Here is a 27,001-nt window from a genome sequence, read left to right on the forward strand (position 1 = left end):
TTGCACATTGGTTGTTTGTCCACCCTACTGGGTGTAGTCCTTTATTGATTCTGCTATGGTTCTTGAATTTATTGAGTATGCTCGCAAGAAAACAAATCTCAGGGTTGTATATGGTGATATATATGTGCTTTGATAATACATTTACTTTGAACTTTTGAACCTTGAGTAATTAGTCTGGAGGCAAATTAGGTGATTTCCTCCCCTGAAGGATGTGAGCAAACCAGATTATTTTTTGAACAAAGATAAAGTAGTTTTGTAGTCATTGTTATTAATGGACACCTTTTTATTTTAATCTGGTTTATTAACCAGGTCTCATTACCTCCATTGTTACTGCTTTCACCCGCATCTCCTCCATTTCCCAGACATGTGCACTCACCTCATCTTCCCAATGACGTTGACAGGAAATAGAGTTCCTCGTGTCCTTATCTACCATGAGCCTCCACATCCCACATCATTTTCTGCAACCTTTACCACCTTCAATGGGTCCTACTACCAAACACATCTTTATCTCTTCTCTTCACTTTCCATGCAAACCCTTTCCATGATTCCCTTGTACACTTGTCCTTCCCCACTAATCTCTGTCCTGACACTTATCCCTTGAAGCAAGGAAATGATACGTCTACCCAATCACCAACTTCGTCACCTCCATTCAGGGACCCAAACAGTCCTTCCAGGTGAGGAAATACATCACCCGTGAATCTGTTGGGTTCAATCTGCTGTATCTGGTGTTCCCAATGTGGCCTCCTCTACATTGGAGAGACCTGGTGTAAATTAGGGACCACATTGTTGAGCACCTCTGCTCCATATGCAAAAAATGGTATTTCCCGATAGCCAACCATTTTAATTCTTATCCCCATTCTCATCCTGACATATCGGTCCATGGCCTCGTCTTCTGCCACAATGAGGCCACTCTCAGGGTGGAGGTCTACATTAGTCTATAAGACAAAAGAGCAGGATTAGGCCATTTGACCCATCAAGTCTGTTCCACCAAGGCTAATTTATTATCTCTCTCAACCCCCATAACCTTTGACTCCCTGAATAATCAAATACCCATCAACCTCTACATCATATATTCTCAGTAATTTGGCCTCCACACCATCCATGGCAATGAATTCCACAGATTCACCCTCTCTTCCAAATGGATGTACTGGTCCTAGACTTACCCACAATAGGAAACAACCTATCAGCATCCACTCTAGGTCTTTCTATATGTGAATAGGTTTCACTTAGGTTCCTCTCTTCCCCGCCCTCCACCACCACCTTTCTTCTAAATTCCAGCAAGTACACATCTAGAGCCATCAAACATTCCTCATATGTTAATCATTTCAAACCTGGAATCATTCTCATGAACTTCTATAGACCCTCTTAGCTAAGAGGCCTAAAACTGCTCACAATACTCCATGAGGTCTAACCATTACCTTATAAAGCCGCAGCATTACATCCTTTTTCTTCTAGTCTAATCCTCTTGAAATGAATGCTAACATTGTATTTGCCTTCCTTAACAGTGACTCAACCTGCATTTTAACCTTCAGGGAATCCTGCACAAGGACTCCCAAGTCTCTCTGCATCTCTGATTTTTGATTTTCTTCCTGTTTCGAAAATGGTCTATGCATTTATTCCTTCTACCAATAGTCTAATCCTTTATTCCTTTTACCAAAATGCACAATCATACACTTCCCTACAGTATATTCCATCTGTCACTGCTTTGCTCATTCTCCCAATCTGTCTAAGTCCTGCAGAACTTTCAGCTTCCTCAACACTACCTGCCCCTCCACTTATCTTCATATCATCTGCAAACTTGGCCACTAAGTGATCAATTCTGTCATCCAAATTGTCAACATATAATGTGCAAAGAAGTGGACCCAATACTAACCCCTGTAGAACAACACTAGTCACCAGCAGCCAACCAGAATAGGATCCCTTTATTCCCATCCGTTGCCTCCTGCCAGTCAGCCAATCTTCTATCCATGCTACTATTTTTGCTGTTATAGCAGCCTCATGTGCAGCATGATATTAAAGGCCTTCTGAACAGCCAAGTAACCAACATCCACTGACTCTCCTTTGTCTATCCTGCTTGTTATTTCCTTAAAGAATTCCAGCAGATTTGTCAGGCAAGATTTCCCCCTTAAGAAAGCCATGTTGACTTTGGCCTATTTTATCATGTGCCTCAAAGTAGCCCAAAACTTTATCTTTAATAATGGATTCCAACACCTTGCCAATCACTGAAGTCAGGCTACCTGGTCTATAATTTTCTTTCTCCTGCTTCCCTTTCTTCTTAAAAAGTGAAGTGACATTTGCAATGTTCCAGAATCTCATAATTTCTGAAAGGTTATTCCTAATGTCTTCACAATCTCTCCCGCTACATCTTTCAGAACCTTGGTATTCCATTTGGCCAAGGTGACTTATCTACCTTGAGACCTTTCTGTTTTCCAAGCACCTTCTCCTTAGTAAAAGGAACTACACTCACTTTTGTCCCCTGACACTCTTGAATTTCTGGCATACTACCACTGTGTTCTGCAGTGAAGACTGATGCAAAATACTTATTAAGTTTGTCTGTCATTTCTTTGCCCCCTATTACTACCTCTCCAATGCCATTTTCCTGCAGTCTGATATCCACTGTTGCTTCTGTTACCCTTGATATATCTGCGGATACTTGTGGTATCCTCTTTTATATTACTGGCTAGCTTAACTTCATATTTCATCTTCCTCTCCTTATGGCTTTTTAATTGCCTTCTGTTTGTTTTAAAAGCTTCCCAATCCTCTAACTTTCCACTAGTTTTTACTGTATCATATGCCCTCCCTTTTGCTTTTATGCTGTCTTTGACTTCCCTTGTCAGCCACAGTTGCTTCATCCAGCCAGCTACTCTCTTATCCCTCTGTAGCTCCCTTTATTTCACTGCAAATCTGATATATTTGGCTTTATCTCTTATCCTTCTCAAACTCTAGAGTGAATTAATCATATTATGATCACTGACAAGTTCCTTTACCTTCAGCTCCCTAATCAAATCTGACCCAATACTGACCCCTGTAGAACAACACTAGGCACCAACAGCCAACCAGAATAGGTCCCCTTTATTTCTACTCTTTGCCTCCAGCCAGTCATCCAATCTTCTATCCATGCTCCTTTACTGTCATAGCAGCCTCACGTGCAGCACCATGTCAAAGGCCTTCTGAACATCCAGTCCATAATTTCCTCTACCCTATTGGGCTCAAGGTGCTCTAAAAAGCCATCTCATAGGCATCCTACAAATTCACTCTCTTGCGATCCAGCACCAATCTGATTTTCCCCATCAACTTGCAAATTGAAATCCCCCACGAACTATCAATACATTGCCCTTTTCACATGCATTTTCTCTCTCCCTTTGTAATTTATACCCCACATCCTGGCTACTGTTTAGAGACCTGTATATACCTTCTATTGAGGCCTTTTTATCCTTTCAGTTTCTTAACTCTACCCACAACGATTCTACATCTTCCAATGATATGTCACCTCTGATCTAATGTCACCTCCTTAATAAGAAATTGATTTCATCTTTTACCAACTGAGCCACCCCACCCCCTCTGCCTATCTGCCTGTCCTCTCGCTACAATGTGCATCCTTGGATGTTAAGCTCCCAACTATGATCTTCTTTCAGCCATGACCCGGTGATATTTACAGCATGATACCTGCGAATCTCTTACTATGCTACAAGATTATCTATATTATTCTGTGTTACACTTCAACTCATCCCATTGATTGCAATTTTGCACTATCATCTGCCTGTCCTCCTTCGCAGTCTCACTACACAATGCTGACTTGTATGCCAACAGCTCCATCCTCAGCCCTGTCTCTCAGGTTACCTGCCCCCTGCCAAATTATTTTAAACCCTCCCCAACAGCTCTAACAAACCTGCCAGCAAAAATATTGGTCCCCCTTGGGTTCATGTGTAACCCATCCTTTTTGTACAGGTCATACTCTACTTTCCCTTTCCACAACACCTCCAACTTTTGTGTCATCAACAAATTTACTAACCACTGTAGCCTGGGTATATCTTGTCCGGACCTGGTGACTTATCCAACTTGATGCTTTCCAAAAGCTGCAGCACATCCTCTTTCTCAATGTCTGTCTACTCAAGCTTTTCACTCTGCTGGAAGTCATCCCTACAATTGCCAAGATCCTTTTCTGTAGTGAATACTGAAGCAAAGTATTCATTAAGTACCTCTGCTGTCTCCTCTGGTTCCATACACACTTTTCCACTGACGCACTTCTTTGGTCCTATTCTCTCACGTCTTATCCTCTTGCTGTTCACATACTTGTCGAATGCCTTGGGGTTTTCCTTTATTTGCTCACCAAGGCCTTCTCATGGCCCCTTTTGGCTCTCCTAATTTCATTCTTAAGCTCCTTCCTGCAAGCCTTATAATTTTTGAGATCTCTTATCATTACCTAGTTTTTTGAACCTTTTGTAAGCTTTTCTTTTCTTCTTGACTAGATTTTCAGCCTTTGTGTACAATGGTTCCTGTAGCATACCATCCTTTCTCTGTCTCATTGGAATGTACCTATGCAGAACACCACGCAAATATCCCCTGAACATTTGTCACATTTCTGCCATTTCATTTCCCTGAGAACATCTGTTCCCAATTTATGCTTCCAATTTCCTGCCTGGTAGCTACATATTTCCCAGTTAAACGCTTTCTGAACTTGTCTGTTCCTATCTCTCTCCAGTGCTATGGTAAAGGAGATAGAATTGTTATCACTATCTCCAAAATGCTCTCTCACTGAGAGACCTGACACCTGACCGGGTTCATTTCCCAATACCAGATCATACACAGCCTCTCCTCTTGTGGGCTTATATACATATTGTGTCAGGAAACCTTCCTGAACACACCTAACAAACTCCACCCCAAGTGAACCCCTTGCTCTAGGGAGATGCCAATCAATATTGGGGAAATTAAAATCTCCAACCCCCACGACAACTCTGTTATTATTGCATCTTTCCAGAATCTGTCTCCCTATCTGCTCCTCGATGTCTCTGTTGCTATTGGGTGGTCTATAAAAAACACACAGTAGAGTTACTGACCCCTTTCTGTCTTAACTTCCACCCACAGAGACTCCGTAGACAATCCCTCCATGACTTCCTCCTTTTCTGCAGCCATGACACTATCTCTGATCAACAGTGCCACACCCCCACTTCTTTTGGCTCCCTCCCTGTCCTTTCTGAAACATCTATAGCCTGGCACTCTGTAGCCCTTCCTGTCCCTGAGCCATCTAAATCTCTGTAATGGCCACAACATCATAGCTCCAAGTACTGATCCACACTCTAAGCTCATCCGCTTTGTTCATGAAATCCCTTGCATTAAAATAGACACACCTCAAACCATCAGTCTGAGCGTATCCCTTCTCTATCACCTGCCTATCCTCTCTCTCTCACACTGTCTACAAGCTTTCTTGATTTTTGAGCCAACCGCCCCTCTCTCCATCTCGTCAGTTTGGTTCCCCCACCCCCAAAGCAATTCTAGTTTAAACTCTTCCCAATAGCCTTAGCAACCTCTCTGCCAGGATATTGGTCCTTCTCGGATTCAAGTACAACCCGTCCTTTTTGTACAGGTCACACCTGCCCCAAAAGAGGTCCCAATGATCCAGAAATCTGAATCCCTGACCCTTGCTCCAATCCCTTAGCCATGCATTCATCCTCCACCTCATTCTATTCCTATACTCACTGTCACATGGCACAGGCACTAATCCCGAGATTACTACCTTTGAGGTCCTGCTTCTCAACTTCCTTCCTCACTCCCTGTCGTCTGTTTTCAGGACCTCTACCCTTTTCCTACCTATGTTGTTGGTGCCAATATGCACCACAAACTCTGGATGTTCTCCTTCCCACTTTAGGATATCGTGGATGTGATCAGAAACATCCCGGACCCTGGCACCTGGGAGGCAAACTACCATCCATGTTTCTTTCCTGCGTCCACAGAATCACTTGTCTGACCCCTAACTATAGAGCCCCCTATCACTGCTGCCATCCTCTTCCTTTCCTTACCCTTCTGAGCCACAGGGCCAGACTCTGCCAGAGGCGCAGCCGTTGTTGCTGCCCCAGGTAGGTCGTCCCTCCCAACAGTACTAAAACAGGAGTACTTATTGTTAAGGGGGACAGCCACAGTGGTACTCTCGAGTATCTGATTCTTGCCCGTCCCTTTTCTGACTGTTACCCACTGATCTATCTCCTGAGGCCCCGGTGTGACTATATGCCTATAGCTCCTCTCTATCACCTCCTTACTTTCCCTTACCAGACGAAGGTTATTGAGCTGCACCTCCAGTTCCCTAACCTGGTCCCTAAGGAGATGTAGCTTGATGCACCTGGCGTAGTTTTGGCCATCCGGGAGGCTGGGAGTCTCCCGGACATCCCACATCTGACACCCAGTACAGAACGTCGGCTCACAGACATACTTCCTATTCTTCATAACTTACTTAACTCACTTTGACCCGTTATCACCTCAGCCAAAGCCCTCTTACTCTGGCGCCCGCTCTATAAAGGTATCCTCCTTTTAATGTCTTTATGCCGGTCTAACTCGCTGACATCTATGTGACTGCGCAGTCATGCCTCGATCAAACTGCTGAACAAAAACATTATCTTTTAAACTCTTCCCGCCAGTCTAGCTTGGTGACGTCCACATGCCTTCGCAGTCGTGTATCAAACCACTGAAGAAGAAAATTATCTCCTTTTAAACTCTTCTCTCCCGTCTAACTCGCTGACATCCACGCGCCTGCGCAGTCGTGCCTCGGTCAAACCGCTGAAGAAAAAATGATCTTCTTTTAAACTCTTCCCACCGGTCTAACTCGTTGACATCCATGTGCCTGCATAGTCGTGCCTCGATTTTTCTTCAAATCCATCATTGGTCTAAATGCTGTAATTTTTAACCATCAGAGCAGTTACTTCGTAACACAAGGCTTGTGCAAATTCTATTTGAAAGCAAAGTAACTACCTTTTGTAAAAATCAAAGTACACTAGCTCCTCAAAATCTGTAATTGCAACAGAAAACTTTAAATACTCAGCCAGTAAGTCCTGATTCTTCTCCTGTCAGACCAGCATTTTCTGTATGCATTATTCTTTTTTTAACCATTGTTGAAGTATGAGCACTATATTTATTAAAGGTATTTTTTATTCCATTGAGAAATCATTGTTCTTCTGCAAATTAATCTTTTTTAATTGAAATACTTTAATGATAACATGCGTTGCTCCAAATTGGTAAAAAAAAACTGGCCAACTTGTTCAAATTCATTGACAATTTCAAAGTTGAACTGATAGTTTGAAAATGGACATACGTATATATTTACTTTTTGAACAGATTCGTTAATTTCAAATTTATTGGTGGTTCCTGCATCTTCCAGGCAATGGAGGGAGATCAACAATTTATAGCAAATTATTGCAAAGCTGTATAATGTGCTCCTTGATACTTTCCAGATTTGTCTCATCTGAAATAATGAAGAGAAATTTGGCACTGATTATTGGGTAGAACAACATGGAGTGAAGAAAATGTAGTCTGCATGATTGATTGGATTAATCTCTTCTTTCACCTGTAATTTGTGTTTAAATGGAATAAATGATTTCAAAAACACAAAAAAAATCAGTTTATATAGTTCAACATATGTTGCAGATTTCTTAAAGCTTCAACAAGCTATATTTTGCAAAGAAAAGGTTAGATTTTGTAGTTAAAATTAAGGTATTCGTATTTCCCTTTCCTATCTTCAGGAAATAGCGCTGACCTACGTTTGGTAAAAACCTACATCGAACTTGGATTGCCAGGGACCCAAATAGACTTCCTCATGTCAGAGAGGAATCAGGTAACCTTACATCTTGATCTTTATATACTTAAAAAAAAAACTAGGAAAATAGACTGGTGATTCTCCATGTTGATGATCAGAGATATTTTATTAAAATGTTATAATCCAGTAGATTTTCTGAATCAGCTCAACCATTAGTGAATAACACATAAAATGCTGGAGGAACTAGCAACTAAGCATGGAAATGAACAGTCAACATTTCGAGCTGAGACCTTTCAGAGACAAAAGACCCTTCAAAGCCTAAGGGTTTTGCTTGCTAATTTTCCTCCATAGATGCTGCTTAACCTTTTGAGTTTCTCCAGCACTTTTTGTGTGTTGCTTCAGATTTCCAGCGTTTGACTAAATGTGAAATTTGAAACATCAGTGATATGAACATGGACAAACATTCAATTCTAACTTTCAATTGGTCTTGTTTGAAATGTGCATTTTCGATCTGAATTATAATCCTCAGGAACAAATATGTAACCTATTTGAGGACAGAAAGGATGGAGAAAAAGTAAGGGAAAGGGAGACTCAGGGAATTGGAAGGGAGTAGAGGAATTGGAGGTCCTGGGAGAGGGAAGGGAACATGAGAGTTGGGGGCCCCACAGAGTGGGTGAGAGCCTTTGTAAATTGGAAGGGAGCACAGCAAACATTACCTGCTGAGCCAGATACCAAACTATCAATTTCCAAATCATCGGATAGTGGTTTATCAGAATTCTGCTGTATTATGAGTCATATGAAAAGCAGTCCACCTTTTCTTCTGTTCGGAAGTGGTGATCTTTCCATGTAAAAATGACTTTTGTTAGGGAAGCGATTCTTATAGAAATCTGTTCCAGACTGTAACATAGACTTAACTGTGGTGATTGGATCAAATATTTTGCTCTGGCCATTCAGCAGTGCAAAAATTTATGCAGCCCATGTGGTCCTAAAGGTTAATGAATTTGAGTTTCTTATTTTTTAAGGAGATGTTGCTAAGGTATGGTCAGCAATACAGTAAGAATACTGAGAACTGGTCATAGAGAGATAGAGTAAGGAAACAGATCCTTTGGCCAGCAAGTACACACTGATCATCAGCCATCCATTTATGCTAATCCTTCATTAATCTCACTTTTTTATTCTCCCCACATTCTCATAACTCATCCCAGATTCTATCACTCACTTACACACTAGGGTAATTTACAGTGACCTATTAAACACCAGCCTGGGATGTAGGAGGAAACAAACACCAAGAGGAAATCCATGTGGAAACTCCACACATGCAGCATACGATATCAGAATTAAACCAAGATCTCTGGCACAGCGAAGCAGTGGTTCTACAAGCTGTACCATTGTGCAAACCTTTTATTATGGTTTCTACAACACTGTGCAAAAAGTCTTAGGCACATGTAAAAAAAAATTCTGTAGAGCGAAGATACTTTCAAAAATAATGAAAAGATCCTAAATATCAAAAAATACTATAAAGAGCAGTAAACAGTAAAAAAAACACTAAATCAGATCAATATTTAGTGTGACTACCCTTTTGCCTTTAAAACTGCATCATTTCTCTTAGGTACACTGTTGTGCAGTTTATCACAAAATCAACTGGTAGGTTGTTCCAAGCATCTTGGAAATATTGCCATTGTTCTTCTGCAGATTTCAGCCGTCTCACTCGCTTCTGTCTCTCTAGGTAATCCCAGACAGCCTCGATGATGTTGAGATCAGGGCTATGTGGAGGTCATACCAGCTGAAACCATATTAAAAAATCTAGGGTGCCTAAGACTTTTGCACTGTACTGTAAATCCCAGATGCAATTCTTTTGAGCAAAAATAGATCAGCTGGTAGAGCTGCTGCTTCAAAGCTCCATTGATTCTAGTTCAAGCTGACTTCCAGCACTGTCTCCATGAAGTTTGCACATTTTTTTCTGTGAGGACATGGATTTCCTCCACATTATCCTATTTCCATCCACATTCCAAAGATATTTCATTTGGTAAGTTAATTGGCCACTGTAAATAATCTCTAGTGTAGGTGAGTGGTAGAATTTGAGGAGTGGGAGAGCAAGATATTTGATGGGGAGAATGAAATAGGTTAGGGTAGGATTGTTGTAAATATCTGTAAATGTAATCATAAAGTGACAAACTAACAGCAATAATTGTTTTAACTAATTTTTTGTTGTTAGTTTCTCTCTTTTCATTGGTTTCCCTCTATGTAGTGATTTACTTCACTGTGCCAAATAAAATACTGGGGGTAAGGAAAGACTTTTTTTTCCCTGGTCAGCTGGTGGCGCAGTGACATCAGCGCAGGACTCTGGAACGGAGGTTCCCAGGTTCAAATCCAGTCGGGCTGCTCCCAAGTACGCTTTCCATCCGTGCTGGGTTGAGTGCAGAGCTCGCAACTCGACCTCATAAAATAAAGAAAAATACTACGAAATGCCTGTGCGAGGAGTGGCGCCCCACACAGCCTTCCAATCCGCACCTTGTAAGGCATGAAAATGCCCGACGCTGGCCTCTCAGGCCTGAGTCGACGTCATCATCATCATCATTTTTTGTCCTTGAGGGAAAAGTCAAGCAAAACCATTTGACATGTCTTTGGGAGATTGCTACTGTATATTTTGGCAGAGAACACATTCCATTAACCACATTTCAGGATCAAAACCCTGTCTACAGACTTTACACCATTTGACTTCTGACTTTCAATTTAGCTGATTTTTATTAAAATCTTGATTATGATGACCCTTTCAGCTTTATTCAGAATACTATTGAACAACACCTTCGTTAACATTCTGGGCCACTAAAGTTTATTTTCCTTTATTTACCTTTCCTTTCATAGAATGACACATTTGCAGACTTTGATTCCATGACTGATCGACTTTTGGATGAAATAATACAATATGTTCAGATTTACAACCTTACAGTTTCCAAAATCAGGTGAGCTAGCAAATGGTGCATGGGGATGTTTAAGGATTAATTTTAAAATTTATTTTACTGGTTTTTCCTTGTCCTATAATTTTGCCTTAGCTATTTTAAACTTGTATGAAATCCAAGTTTGTATGTAATTATAGATTGTGGATTCCATTCAATCAATACTAATACAATTAAGATTTTGTGCTACCTATTCCCATTTTCACAGGGAATATTTCTTGAATTCAAGGCTATTAAATCCCTGCCCATAAAAGTGGTAGCAGCAGGGCTCAAGTGCATGCAGCTGGGATCGAGTAAATCCTTGGCGATGTAAAGCTGATGCTGGGGTATACTCAAGAGTAAAATCAGGAGGGCAAAAGGGAGCATGAGATAGCTTTTGCAGAGATGATTAAGGAGAATCCAAGGAGATTTTATATATATATATATATTAATGGAAAAATTAGGGTGAGAAAACGGCCCTAAAGACCAAAGGAGACATCTTTATGTGGAGCTGCAGGAGATGGGTAAGGTTCTCAATGAATATTTCTCCTTTTTTTTTCTGTGGAGAAAGGCAAAGACTAGAGAACTAGGTAAGGTGGTGCTGGACCTTTTAAGATGTATGAAGATAAACAAATCTCTGGGGTCTGATATCAAATAACTCTGTGGGAGGCCAGGGAAGAAGTTGTGGGAGCCCTGACTGAGGTATGTACACTATCATTATCTGCGGGTGAGGTGCTGGAACACTGGAGCATGAAGAATGTTCTGCCATTATTTAAGAAGAGCTGGAGTGAATAGCCTGGGAATAAAAGACATAGAAAGCCTAACATCTGTGGTTCGTAAGTTACTGGAGAAGATTCTGAAGGATTAGCATGCCAGAGGTTGATTAGGAGTCGTCAACGTAGTTTTGCACATAAGAGCTCATGTCCTACAAATTTGATTGAGTTTTCCAAAGAAATGACCAAAAGGATTGATAAGGGCAGCATGGTAGGTGAAACGTATATGAAATTCAATAAGGCGTTTGATAACGCCTTATGAAACGTATGGTAGAATACTCAGGAAAGTTAGGTCATGTGGAATCCAGGGAGATCTAGCCAATTGGATGCATTTAGCTTAATGGTAGGAGAGTGATGATAGAAGGTTGTTTCTCAGACTGGAGGCTTGTGGCCAGTGGTGTGCCTCATGGGTCAGTGCTGGGCCCACTGTTGTTTGTCAGCCATATCAATGATTTAGGACATAGGAGCACAATTAGGTTATTTGGCCCTTTATGTCTGCTGCAGCATTCCATCATGATCGATTTATTATCCCTCTTAACCGCATTCTCCTGCTTTCTTTGACACCCTTATTAATCAAGAACTTATCACCCTCTGCTTAGACTTGGCCTCCAGAGCCGTCTATGGCAATGATTTGGATGAGAATGTACAAGACGTGGTGAGTAAGTACGTAGATAACACTAAAATAAGTGGTATTGTAAGTACTGAAGAAAGTTATTAACAATCAGCAGGATAAGTTGGCCGTGAAATTTAATTCAGATAAGTGCCGTGTTTCATATTAGACAGCCAAATGAAGGTGCAACTTGCACGGTAAACTGTAAGGCCAAACGGAGTGTCATAGAACTGAGGAAGTTGATGTTCAGGTATATGGTTTTATCAAAATGGAGTCGTAAATAGTAGGCAGTTGAACAAGGCTTTTGGCACCTGGCTTTCAATAGTTAGCGCATTGAGCTTAGAAGTTGAGAATTTACGTTGTAATTGTACAAGACGTTAGTGAGGAAACACTTAGAGTATTGTGCTCATTTCTGGTTAACCTGCTATAGGAAAGATGTTATTAAACTAGAAAGAATGCAGAAAAAAATTACAAGGATGTTCACAATGGTATGAAATTATGATGTACATAGATAGGATGAATGCATTCTATCTTTCTCAGGATTGGGGAATCAAGATGTAAAGGGCATGGGTTTAAAGACCATAAGATATAGGAACAGAAGTAGGCCATTCAGCCCATTGAGTCTACTCTGTCATTCAATCATGGGCTGATCCAACTCTTCCAGTCATCCTCACTCCCCTGCTTTCTCCCCATACCCTTTGATGCCCTGGTTAATCAAGAACCTATCTCTGCCTTAAATGCACCCAATGACTTGGCCTTCACAGCCATTCATAGCAACAAATTCTACAGATTTACTGCCTTCTGCCTTAAGTAATTTCTCCACACCTCTGTTCTAAATGGAGATCCTTCAATCCAGAAATCATGCCCGCTTGTCCTAGACTCCCCTACCATGGGAAATAACTTTGCCATATCTAATCTGTTCAGGCCCTTTAACACTCAGAATGTTTCAATGAGATCACCACCTCATTCTCCTGAACTCCGGGAAATACACCCCAAGAGCTGCCAGATGTTCTTCATAGGATAACCCTTTCATTCCTGGAATCATTCTCGTGAACCTTCTCTGAACCCTCTCTAAAGTCAATATATCCTTTCTAAAATGAGGAGCCCAAAACTGCATACAATACTCCAAGTGTGGTCTCACGAGTGCTTTATAGAATCTCAACATCACATCTCTGCTCTTATATTCTGTACCTCTAGAAATGAATGCCAACATTGTTTTTGCCTTCTGCACCACCGACTCAACCTGGAAGTTAATGTTTACGGTATCCTGCACAAAGACTTCCTAGTCCCTTTGCATCTCTGCTTTTTGAATTCTCTCCCCATCTAAATAATGGTGTGCCCATTTATTTCTTCCACCAAAGTGCATGACCATACACTTTTCAACATTGTATTTCATTTGCCACTTCTTTGTCCATTCCCCTAAACTACCTAAGTCTCTCTGTTTCCTCAACATTACACTCTCCTCCATCTATCTTTGTATCACCGGCAAATTTAGCCACAAATCCATTAATCACATAGTCCAAATCATTGGCATACATCGTAAAAAGCAGTGGTCCCAACACCGAGCCCTGTGGAACTCCACTGGTAACTGGCAGCCAGTCAGAATAGGATCCTTTTATTCTTTGTTTTCACCCGATCAGGCAATGCTCCACCCATGCTAGCAACTTCCCTATAATTCCATGGGCTCTTATCTTGCTAAGCAGCCTCATGTGTGGCACCTTGTCAAAGGCCTTCTGAAAATCCAAGTAGACCATGTTTACTGCATCTCCTTTGTCTATCCTGCTTGTAATTTCCTCAAAGAATTGCAGTAGGTTAGTCAGGCAGGATTTTCCTTTCAGGAAACCATGCTGGCTTTGGCCTATCTTGTCATGCGCCTCCAGGTACTTCATAATCTCATCCCTAACAATCGATTCCAACAACTTCCCAACCACTGATGTCAGGCTAACAGGTCTATAGTTTCCTTTCTGCTGCCTCCGACCCTTCTTAAATAGCGGAGTAACATTTGCAATTTTCCAGTCATCCGGTACAATGCCAGAATCTATTAATTCTTGAAAGATCATTGTTAATGCCTCTGCAATCTCTCCAGCTACTTCCCTCAGAACCCATCAGGTCCAGGAGATTTATCCATCCTTAGACCATTCAGCTTGCTGAGCACCTTCTCAGTCGTAATTTTCACTGCACATACTTCAATTCCCTGACACTGTTGAATGTTCTGTATACTACAGGTGTATTCCACTGTGAAGACTGATGCAAAATACGTATCCAGTTCCTCTGCCATCTCTGCATCTCTCATTACAATATCTCCAGTGTCATTTTCTATTTGGTCCTATATCTACCCTCAACTCTCTTTTACCCTTTATATACTTGAAAAAGCTTTTAGTATCTTCTTTGATATTCGTCGCCAGCTTCCTTTCATAATTCATCTTTTCCTTCCTAATGACCTTCTTAGTTTCCTTCTGCAAGTTTTTAAAAGTGTAAACTTATGTGATTCTAGCTTATAAAGGAATAATACGTAGATCCAATTGGTAGGACATGAAAAATTGTAAACCGAGTATTAACATTCTTTTTCTGAAAGGTGTTGGTGATTCATTGGTATTCATGCAATTGAGAAAAGTGCATACTTTTTTAATCATAGAACAATTATGTTTTGAAATATTTTGTTTAACTTCCAGTCATCTATTTGCTTTTCTCTTCCTCTCCTTCCCATTCTCACAGCTTTATAGGACACTCTTTAGGTAATTTAATAATTCGATCAGTACTTACTAGACAAAGATTTAAATTTTACTTAAACAAATTGCACACGTTCCTTTCTTTGTCTGGACCTCATCTTGGGACCTTGTACAACAGCAGCGCACTTGTCAATACAGGTAAGCAAACAGACTGTGGTTGTGTGATAACTTCAGAATAACCAAATTTCCTAAAATTTTATTTTATTTATGGTAAATGTTTCTAATATGTACCCCATCTGTGGGATAACACATTAACAGAAAGCAAATGTGGCAGGTTCATATCATGGATGGGATTGCTTCATCAAACTGGAATGTAAATGTATGATAGATTTATGTCTTCCAAATCCAGCAACTGCAGACATCTTCTGGCACTTCTCTTCTATTTTTAAGTAAGATAGAATAAATATTAGTAAATTCTTTGTGTCCAGGGTAAACATAAATACTGTACCATTAAGATTAATTTCTGGTCATTGTCTGAAATGTTGATGCACTCTAGCCCTCTATTTTGCTGTCCATTAATAAACATTAATAGGAATTTGTGTATCACTTCAAACTTGTGTAAGTAATGTCCCTATATGTTCATGATGCAACAAATAGAATTGTTGACTAAACAAATCGATCAAACTTCATCAGTTTGTTCCCAGTCGACTACAAATGACACAGTGAAACACTAGTACAGAATTTTGTGAAGTTTAGATGCAATTTTCCTTCAAAGCATGCTGTACTTACCATGTTAGTTTCATTTTATATGATTTTCGTAAAAAAGGAACATACTTTTAAAAATCGGTGGATACTCAATCAGTTTGAAATCCTGATTATGTCTTTTTGGAATTTATTTATGTACCTTCTTTTGCATTAATTGTCTTTTAATGTCCTGTTGCATTATTTTCATAACCAGGACTCTGGTTTATGCAGAAGTGGAAGAAATCTGGGTCCCTACTGCAGCTGACTTGTAGAGATCATTCTGATCCTCGTCAAACTTTTCTGTACAAACTCAGTAAGAAAACTGGTAAGTGTTGCAGTAATGGTTATTTTCACTTGTTTATTGTCTGCATAACTTGATGGAATGCAAGAGCTTTTGAACAATAAAGTGATTTTGTTTGCACTTGATCCCATTACCTACAAAGTAGGGAGTGTCTAAAATTTATGTCACATTTATCTTCAGTAAAAGAATTTTAAAATACTAATGTCTCATGTTATCACAAAAATTTTGTTACTGTTTTTTTCCCTTGTACTACCTCAATATACTGATCTATTTGGATGGCAAAAGTTTTCAGTCAGTGCATATGACAACACTAAACCAATTTCCTAATTTCCCAATTTACCAAATTGAACACATGTCAATTGAATATAAATAAAATGCAGAATAGCAAAATTATTCACTAATGGATTATTAAAAAAATGCTTCCTAAAAATAAATTCATCTCTTCACTGCTTTTTTGTACATTTTTAATATATGAAATTATGTTTTTCTGAAAATTCTGAAGGAAATGTTCATGATTGAGTTTCATATAAGTCAATTCTGAATTTTATTTTTATCTTTCATGTATTTGACTGTCTCCCCACAATTTTGTGTTCTGATCTGCAAAGATTTGAGTATTACCTTCTTTATGATTCAATGAACTTTAATCTGACATCACCTGGAACTATTCCAAATGTCCATTTTACTATCTTAACAAAAATTCCTTAAAATGGAGATGCTGGAAATTTGAAATAAAAACAGAAAATGCTGGAACCCCTCAGCAGGTCAGGCAGTATTCCTAGAAAGAGAAGGAATTATTGTTTCAGATCTGTGACCCTTCATCAAAACAGCACAGCCCAGAGTGTGTGCACTTTTCTAGTTATGCGTTTGAGTGAGAAGAATTGCTTGTTTCCATTGGAAATCAGTATAAAATCATCTCTAGCATTAAAGTTATGGCACTTGTATGTGTTTACTTTGCAATTAATGTGATGTTCATTTCTGTTTTTAGCTTCTACTGACTTAATTAGACTAATTTGAACTGACAAAAATGTTATTTGCTGGCATGGTTTTGTGCTAAACAGAGTACAGTGGAAGTTCTTGTTCTAATGACAGTCTTAACTTCAATATTCAAGGTCTCCATTACTTCAAAAATGTGGTATTAGTTGGCTCACTACAAGATCGTTATGTCCCTTACCATTCTGCTCGAATTGAGATGTGCAAAACTGCTTTAAAGGATAAACAGTCAGGTAAGAATTAATATCTGACAATTGTCACTACTAATAGGCATTTACTGAAGATAAATAAACTTGTTTTGAGGATCCCCATCCTCTTAGACCAAAAGACATAGGAGCAGAATTAGGCCATTCGGCCCATTGAGTTTTCTCTACCATTCCATCATGGCTAAGTTATTATCCCTCTCAACCCCATTCTTCTGCCTTTTCCCCATATACCCATTGACTTGGTTTCCACAGCCATCTGTAACAATGAATTCCACAAATTCACCACCCTCTGGCTAAAAAAAAATCCATACCTTGGATTTTACTTTCCTTTTTGTTTTTATAAGAAAAGTGAAAGAAGAATTCATTGTGTATAAAACAGAGTATACCTTGTTGGGGCAGGGTGTGCAAAGTTGTCAGAATCAGATTTTTTATTAATGTCTTGTATTAGATGAAGTTTATTATTTTGTAACAGCAGTACAGTGCAGACGCAAAATTACTATAAATTACAACAAATAAATAGTGCAAAACAAAGGAATAATGAGATACATGGACTGTTCAGAAATCTGATAGCAGAGGAAAAGCTGTTTCTGAATCATTGAGTTTGGGTCTTCAGGCTCCTCTACCTCCCCTGACGGTAGTAACAAGAAGAGGACATGCTCCAGATGGTGAGGGTCCTTAGTGATGCATGCCACCTCTTGAAGATATCCTCGGTGGAGGTGGGAGGGTTGTGTCAGTGACGAAGTTGCTGATTCTACAACCCTCTGCAGTATCTTGCAATTCTAAGCATTACAGCCTCTTTACTAGGCTGTGGTACACTGGTCAGAATACTTTCCATAATATAATTCATAAGAATCTTTGGTGACATATCAAATCTCCTAAAAAAAAATCTAACGAAGTAGAGTCGTTGGTCTACCTTCTTTGTAATTGCATCAATGCGCTGGATAGATCTTCTGAGATGCTGACATCCAAGAACTTAAAGCTGCTCACCTTTTCCACTGCTGGTCCCTCAACAAGGATGAGTGTGTTTTCTCTTGACTTCCCCTTCCTGAAGCCCAAAATCAATGGCTTGGTCTCAGTTTGTACATGATCAGTTTATATGTGTATACTATGTGCAGTAGAATTAGACATTGTATAGTACACCATTAAGGATTTTTAAATGTTTAGAACATAAAATATTACAGCACAGGAATAGGCCCTTCAGCCCACAAAGTCTGCACCAAACACAGTGCTGAATTAAACCAATTACCTTCTGCCTATACATGATCCAAATCCATCAATTCCTGAAATATTCATTTGTAGAAATCAGCCTCATTGTGGAAACTATTTGTTTCTGCTTGCACCACTCTTCCAGCAGCCCACACCAGGCACTACTGTGCTACTCTATGTAAAATTCCAGGCACGTACAGGTCCCTGTGGGTGCCATAGTGTGTAATGGCTTCCACGATATCGTTACTGCTTGGGGTGTCGAAGTTTAGAGTTCGATCCTGGCATCCTCGGTAAGGATTCTATACGTCCTCCCCATGGACACATGGATTTTGTCTGAGTCCTCTTATTTTCTCCCACAGTCCAAAGATATACTGAGTAGGGTAATTGGTCATTGTAAATTGTCCCATGATTAGGTCAGGGTTAAATCAGGGAAGTCGGGGATTTCTGGGTGGTGAAGCTTAAAGGGTTGGAAAGACCTATTCTGCTCTGTAAATAAAATAAAATAAATACTTTCCATCCTCTCACATTAAATGCTTGTAATTTAAGTACTTGACATTTATATTCTGGGAAAATGATTCTGACTGTCTACCCTATCTATGCCTCTCATAATTTAATAAATTTCACTCAGGCATCCCTTCAACCTCAGCACTCTGAAGAAAGTTACCAGAGTTCACATGCCCTCTGATCCAGGGATCGTTCTGGTAAACCTCTTCTCTACCCTTTTCAAAGCTTTCACATCCTTCCTGTAATGGTACAACCACAATGATGCATTATAGATCAAATGCAATCTAATCAAAGTTTTATTTCACTGCAACATGGCATTTTTGTGCTTAGTATTTATTCCTGATCTCTTTATTTTATAGGACCAGTATACGCTGAGATGATCCAAAATCTTCTTTCACCAGTTTTGGAAAATAAGGAATGTAATTTGGTCCGATATGATGTCATCCATGCATTACCAAACACAGCTAACTCGTTAATAGGACGAGCAGCTCACATTGCTGTTCTTGATTCAGAAATCTTTTTAGAGAAGTTTTTTCTGGTTGCGGGCCTTAAATACTTTCAGTAAGAACGTGTGCCATAAACTTTTACCTCTTTATTCAAAGAAACACATTTGATCACAGAACGTAGTCTCTGCCTAAAAAGACTATTTGTACAATTTTGTATTGAAAAACAATTTACATTGTTTTTGAGGTTAGTTAAAAGGTCCGAATATGTTTTTGCCTGTTGGTTTGTGCTGTGCAATACCAATTTTATATTTTTATTGGTCTTATGTACTTATTTCTGTTGTGTTTTTCTGTATTTTTCAGAAATTTTATTTTGCCTTTTTAAGTATCAGTTAATAGTTGAAATTATCAGAGTGCACTGTTTATATTTTTATTTTCTAATTTTTTAAAGTTATTATTCAATGATTAAGTTAGAAGTAAAACATTAATTTAATTCATGACTTCCAAAGAAGCATTCTCATATAATCTATTGGGAGCCTGTTGTATGTTTCATTCGTTAACACAGACTTTGGCAACTGGAAACCCTGTAAAAAGCTGCTATATATTTATAGATTTTTAACTTTGCTCAACTTAGGAAAATTACAGATATGTTTTTCATTTCATGCAGTCTTGCTGCATGGACCAAAAATTCTTATTCAGACATTCATAACCATGTATATTTTATCACTGTCCAGTTTTAAACCATTTCACAAATGTCTGCAATACATTTTTATACAGAAAACATTCTCCTACAAATTTTAACCGTACCTGTGGAGCATTAGTACCTTTTCTACTGTTGAAGTGGAAAGACTTTTTTGCAATGGAACTTTTAGAACTGAAGTAACTATTTTCAAATCTTATAATATTCTGTACATTGACTCGAACTTTTCACTGTCATGCCAATCTGATAAATGTTGAATTGAAATGATTTTTATCGCATGATAGTATAAATTGAACACAATGAGCCCAGCATATACAAAGGATTTGAGTAAATACATTTTGTGAGGTTAATAGTACAAAGCCTATATTTTAACTTTAGTTTATTGAACCACCTGATTGCTAAGATTCTTATGTCAATCTATTCATAGACATTCACTAAAATGTTATCCTTTGTAATAATCATATTTTTAAATTATATGAAAATATGTGACAGTGAGGAGTCATTTTATTGTGGCTTCTGTGACTGGAGAGCTGCACTGCATGTGATATTACTGGTTGTAATATGTCAGTATTGCATCAGCTTAGCAAGGGCAAGAGCTACAAGATCGAAGTAGTCAAATAATTTATTGTTAACATTTTTTAAAATTGTGACAATTGGACACGTTTCACTCTAATTTCTGAGGGAAAACTTCCAGTTAATTTATTTAGATTATCCTGGTTAACAATATAACATTAATTATTGGTTACGGTTATATATGAGACAATGCCAAGTAAAAAGGCATGTGGTGCTGTTACACATGCTTTTAACAAATTTCTTTTGAATTTTTATTGAAACACTACATCCTTTTAAGTAAGGCATGTCATTTGTCTGTAGTCTTATTTTCAAATACCTACAATTCATAAGCAACGATCATTGTACCAGCAGCAGTTAAATATTAAAAAAAATGTATATTACTGTACTGTGCAAATTAAATATCTTTCTTTTGTATTTTTCATTTCCATATCTAACTTTGCTTTCTTTAAAATCCACAAGCTTTTCCCTGATTTTCCTGCAAGAGGGAGATCAGTGACTTTACACCAGCAGTGATGCCATCTATGGTGCAAGTTGACAACTTCACATTTTCTATATTTTCTGTATCAGAAGTAATGGAGCCAGTGACCACTTAAGCTTTCAGTGTAAATGATCACTGTAATGTGTTCCCAGTTCTCATATAAAAAACAGGATCAGGGCATATCTGTGATAAAAGCCAGTAAGACTGGGACATTTATCTCCAAAATAAGTTTGAGAGGTGGACATCTCTAAAATTAAAAAAAGGTACATAGTGATTTGGCTTGTGAGGGATACTACATTCAAATGAAACATCCATTGATAAATTCAAATGGAACAATTGAAGTTAATGGTATTGATGCACTTAGAGGGAAGTTAGAAAACATGCTTTGGAGACATGACATGAATATAATATGCTAAGAAGAAAAATAATAAGAAGAAAAAAAGATGGAAGAATGTTGCAGCTATTCTTGTGCTGTAAATTTGTAACTGCTGGAGAATTGTTACCAGATCTCAGGTAACCCAGGAAATTTCTCCTTTATTAGAAAATAGTTTGCTTGAATATTGATATTTTCACCTTCTTAGAACATCCCAAAGTGCTTTACAACCATTGAAGGGCTTTTAAAGTGTAACTGTTGTAATGTTGAAAAGCAATGCAACCAATTTCTGCACAGCAATAATTATTCCCATAGAATTATGATTTGCTTGTGGGAGTTTTTAGTTATCTTCTGACATTTTCTTAATATTTGGCTGTACTCCTGAAGTTCATCCACTCATTTAAACTTCCGTCACAAAGGCAGGCATGGTGCCTAGCAGTCTACAAGCTGGAACCAGGAATAAGTGTGGCATCTTGGAAACGTGCATGTTGGAGAATAATTTCTTTAACATTTTGAATGATTTTTGAAAGCGCACACAGTTTAGAAATTTTCCATGCAAGGTACTAATTTGAATCTTGAACAATGCCAATCTAAGTCTGTATATGCTACTTTGCCTTGAAGATAAATAAAATTCCAACTGAATATTACTGTATAGGTATCCTATTTTTAAAAATCTTTCATTGTCTTATTCTTACAGTGATTAACTTGAATATTATCCTTGTTTACTCCATTTGCGCATCACAACCAATAGATCTTGACTTAAGAAGTGACTTTAAACAAAATACCTAACATAGAACTTAACATTTCCAAGCTTTGTGACAGTTCAACCATAATTGTTACAAGAGCTGTTTGTATATTTAAAATAAAAATGTGAAAAACATTGCAGTTGCCCTTGTAATGATACACAAATTGAAAGCAGTTTCTGATCTGTTCATTTGTAATCATTCTCTATGAAAAGACTCAAATAATGCTTGTCAATTCTTCAGGCATTAAAACACTTAGATTTATTGAAAACTACAGTACAGAAACAGGCTCTTTTTCATGAACCATTTATACTGCCTAGTATAAATTAAACTGCACCTGGACCATAGGCCTCCACATCTTTCCCATCCATATACTTATCCATACCTCTCTTAAATGTTGAAATTGAAGCCACATCCACCATTTGAACTGGCAGCTCATTCCACACTCTCACCACTCTCTTGAGTGAAGATATTCCCCCTCATGTTCTCCTTAAACATTTTACCTTTCTCCCTTAAGCAATTACCTCTGGTTGTAATCTCACCCAACCTCTGGAAAAAGCCTGCTTGCATTTAGCCTATCCATAACCCTCATAATTCTGTATACCTATATCAAATCTCTCCTCTAACTTCTACATTCTAGGAAAAAAAGTTCTAACCTATTCACTGTTTCCTTATAACTCAGGTCCTCCAGTCCCAGCAACATCCTTGCAAATTTTTTCAGTACTCTTTCAATCTTATTTACATCTTTTCTGTTGGTAGGTGACCAAAACTGCACACAATACTCGAAATTAGGCCTCACCAATGTCTTATACAACTTGGACATATCTTCCCAACTCCTGTACTCAATACTTTGATCTATGATGGCAAATGTGACAAAGCACTTTTTATGACCCTATCTACCTGTGACGACATTTGCAATGAATTCCCAGATCCCCTTGTTCTACTGCTGTTCTCAGTGCCCCACCGCTCACAGTGTAAAACCTGGTTGGTCCTCCCAAAGTGCAACACCTCATACTTGTCTACCTTAAATTCCATCTGCAATTTTTCAGCCCATTTTTACAGCTGGCCCAGATCATGCTGCAAGCTTTGATAGACTTCCTTGCTGTCCACTACACCCCCAATCTTGGTGGTATCACAAATTTGATGATCCAGTTAACCACATTTTGATCCAGATTGTTGATATGGATGAGAAACAGTAACAGATTCACCACCGATCCCTGCAGCACTCCATTAGTCACAGGCCTCCAGTCAGAGAAGCAACCATCTACTACCACTCTCTGACTTCTCTCACAAAGTCAATGTCCATTTACTACCTCATCTTGAATGCCGAATGACTGAACCTTCCTGGCCAACCTCCCATGTGGAATCTTGTCAAACGCCTTGCTGAAGTCCATGTAGACGATATCCACTGCCTTGCCTTCACCAACTTTCCTGGTAACTTCCTTGAAAATCTCTATATGATTGGTTAGACATGACCTACCATGCTGACGATCCCTAATTGTTCATTCCCTCCATGTTTTGCATTATTTTAAGCACTCAAACGGAAACTACTGGAAACACTTAGCAAGTTTTTTTGTCATCTATGTAAAGAGAGTCTCAAGGGAAAATGGTGTGGGGGGGCACAAGTTGTCTTTAAGATGCAGAGATGAAGGGAGATGAATAGATAGAAGTAGGGGAATATATGTTCACCAACTTCTCCATTCTTCCGCATTCTTTTCACTGTGTCAACGTGATCCTCAGAATTGGATATACAGTACATTTTCTTCAGTTGTAAAGCTAATGGCTGAATATATCTTGCTGCATTTTATTCTCCATGCTACTGTTTTCTCTTACATTTTAACCTGTCAGAGTTACAAGTAATGGAAATAGGCCCTTCAGCCTAATTTCTCCATTCCACCCAAGTTGCCAGTATGAACCCATTTGCCTGCATTTGGCACATGTGCCTCTAAATACATGTTTGTACCTATTCAAATATATTTTGTTATATTTGTGGCTGCTCGTGCTACATACCCTCAACCCTCCTGTGAGAAAAAAAACTCGACCCTCAGGTCACCTCTTAATTTTTTCCTTTTCAGCTTGGAATTATGGCCTCTAGTTTTAGACTCCTCTCCACCTGGGGAAAAGTCTATGATGTAACTTTTTCTATGCCCTTCATCACTTTATATACCTCTCATAATGTTTGCCTCTCAGCCTTCTGCAATCCAGGGATAAAACACCCTGAATAAACAGCCTCTCCTTATAACTCACGCTCTCCAGTCACAGTAGCATCCTTGTCAATCTTGTCTACACCCTTTCCAGCTTAATTGCTATAGTTAGGTGACCAGATCTGCACATAACAGCATGTACAATAATAACCTCTCAACCCTTCTCAAAACTGATTGATGAAAGCAAACTTTCCAAATGCTACCTACTCTGTCTCAGTGTTGTCACTTAAATGGGATTATGTAATTGTCTGCTGAAGTCACTCAGTTCAGCAACACTGCCCTGGGTCCTGTCATTCTCTGTGTATGTCCTGTCCAGGTTTAACTTCCCAAAATGCAATACTTTGCACTTGTCCAAGTTAAATGCCCTCTGCCATTTATGGCTCATTTTCCCAGTTGTTCCAGATACTGTTGAAATCTGAAGTGGCCTTCTTCATTGTCCACTATACCACCAATTTTGTTGTCATCCACAAACATACTGAGGACAAGCATCTATATTATTGATTTGGATGAGAATGTACTTAGTATGGTCATTAAGTCTGATGACCATACTGCAACATGCTACTGGTGATAGGTGTCTAATCTTTAATAACCCTCCACCACCACATTGTGAATCCTACAACCAAACCAATTTTGTATCCATTGGCCAGCTCACCCTGGATCCCAAGTGATCTAACCTACCTCATTAAAGGCCTTGCTAAAGTCTGCATAGACAGCATAAGTCCATCTAACAGGAGCAAAATTAGGCCATTCAGCCTACTGAGTCTGCATCATTCCATCATCACTAATTTATTATTCCTCTCAACCCCATTCTCCTCCTTTCTCCATGTAACCTTTGACACCCTGGCTAACCAAGAACCTATCAACCTCTGCTTCACCCGAAATGTTGACTGTACCTTTTCCTACAGATGCTGCCGGGCCTGCTGCGTTCACCAGCATTTTGTGTGTGTGTAGCTTGAATTTGCAGCATCTGCAGATTTCCTCGTGTTTACTCAATATAAGACATCAACTGCCCTGCCCTCGTTAATCCTGTTGGCCACCTCTTTAAAAAAGCTCAACCTTGCCTGTCATACCACTTTCAATGGTTTGTATACCATTTTTATTTTTTATATCCATAATCTTTTTCCTTTCTGGATTCTAAATACAACCTTGGATAACAATTGAGCTGGTCTCAGCTCTTTCTCAACTGATTACTTCTGTGTTATCTCAAATTTAACTTTACCTCTTGAGCAGTGGTGAGATGGTGGGTGGAAGGCAATAAAAGGAAGAATAGGACGTACAATACTTTAAAGTTGCTACTATTTAAAGGAAATAAATGTGCTTTTTCACCTTCAAGTCAGCATGTCCATAAATCTTACCAGATGCTAGTGCTTTTCCTCCAAGTTCTCCTTCAAAAGGAGAGGCTGTACTTGATCTGGTATTGGGAAATAAACCTGGTCAGGTGTCAGGTCTCTCAGTGGGAGAGCATTTTGGAGATAGTGATCACAATTCTATCTCCTTCACTATAGCATTGGAGAGGGATAGGAACAGACAAGTCAGGAAAGCGTTTTATTGGAGTAAGGGGAAATATGAAGCTATCAGGCAGGAACTTGGAAGCATAAATTGGAAACAGACGTTCTCAGGGAAACGTATGGAAGAAATGTGGCAAATGTTCAGGGGATATTTGCGTGGAGTTCTGCATAGGTAAATTTCAATGAGAGAAAGGATGGTAGAGTACAGGAACCGTGGTGTACAAAGTCTGTTGTAAATCTAGTCAAGAAGAAGAACTTATGAAAGGTTCAAAAAACTAGGGATAAAGATCTAAAAGATTATAAGGCTAGCAGGAAGGAGCTTAAGAATGAAATTAGAAGAGCCAGAAGGGGCCATGAGAAGGCCTTGGCGGACAGGATTAAGGAAAACTCCATGGCATTGTACAAGTATGTGAAGAGCAAGAGGATAAGGTGTGAGAGAATAGGACCAATCAAGTGTGACACTGGAACCGGAGGAGATAGCAGTATTTCCTGCAGTATTCACTACGGAAAAGGATCTTGGCGATTGTAGGGATAACTTACAGCGGACTGAAAGGCTTGAGCATGTAGATATTAAGGAAGAGGATGTGCTGGAGCTCTTGGAAAGCATCAAGCTGGATAAGTCACCGGGACCAGATGAGATGTACCCCAGCTACTGTGGGAGGTGAAGGAGGAGTTTGTGAGCCAATGGCGATGATCTTTGTATCATCAATGGGAACGGGAGAGGTTCCGGAGGATTGCAGGGTTGCAGATGTTGTTCCCTTATTCAAGAAAGGGAATAGAGATAGCCCAGGAAATTATAGACCAGTGAGTCTTACCTCAGTGGTTGGTAAGTTGATGGAGAAGATCCTGAGGGGCAGGATTTATGAACATTTGGAGAGGCATAATATGATTAGGAATAGTCAGCATGGCTTTGTCAAAGGCAGGTCATGCCTTATGAGCCTGATTGAATATTTTGAGGATTTGACTTAACACATTGATGAAGATAGAGCAGTAGATGTATATGGATTTCAGAAAGGCATTTGATAAGGTGCCCCATACAAGGCTTATTGAGAAAGTAAGGAGGCATGGGATCGAAGGGGAACTTGCTTTGTGGATCCAGAACTGGCTTGCCCACTGAAGGCAAAGAGTGGTTGTAGATGGGTCATATTCTGCATGGAGTTTGGTGACCAGTGGTGTGCCTCAGGGATCTGTTCTGGGACCCCTACTCTGTGATTTTCATAAGTGACCTGGATGAGGAAGTGAGGAATGGGATAGTAAATTTGCTGATGACACAAAGGTTGGGGGCGTTGTGGATAATGT

At 39.2% G+C, this 27,001-nt stretch overlaps 1 protein-coding gene and 1 long non-coding RNA gene across 6 annotated transcripts in view; one reads left to right on the plus strand and one right to left on the minus strand.

Annotated features, from left to right (window-relative positions):
- Positions 1–20,776, plus strand: part of fam135a (family with sequence similarity 135 member A) — a 122,662-nt gene extending 101,886 nt beyond the window's left edge. For all 4 annotated transcript variants that reach the window (XM_063040282.1, XM_063040284.1, XM_063040283.1 and 1 more), the window contains 6 exons: positions 7,728–7,819; positions 10,607–10,704; positions 14,776–14,927; positions 15,688–15,798; positions 16,884–16,997; positions 19,040–20,776. In XM_063040282.1, coding sequence (XP_062896352.1) covers positions 7,728–7,819; positions 10,607–10,704; positions 14,776–14,927; positions 15,688–15,798; positions 16,884–16,997; positions 19,040–19,245 — 773 coding nt within the window. In that variant the 3' untranslated portion in view covers positions 19,246–20,776. The remainder of the gene's footprint in view (positions 1–7,727; positions 7,820–10,606; positions 10,705–14,775; positions 14,928–15,687; positions 15,799–16,883; positions 16,998–19,039) is intronic.
- The window catches only part of LOC134342312 (uncharacterized), a 33,817-nt gene continuing 21,765 nt past the window's right edge, over positions 14,950–27,001 (minus strand). For both annotated transcript variants that reach the window (XR_010016996.1, XR_010016997.1), the window contains exon 3: positions 14,950–15,168. This is a non-coding gene — a long non-coding RNA (uncharacterized LOC134342312). The remainder of the gene's footprint in view (positions 15,169–27,001) is intronic.

The sequence above is a fragment of the Mobula hypostoma genome, chromosome 2 (genome assembly GCF_963921235.1).
Source record: "Mobula hypostoma chromosome 2, sMobHyp1.1, whole genome shotgun sequence".
In the NCBI taxonomy this organism is placed as follows: domain Eukaryota; kingdom Metazoa; phylum Chordata; class Chondrichthyes; order Myliobatiformes; family Myliobatidae; genus Mobula; species Mobula hypostoma.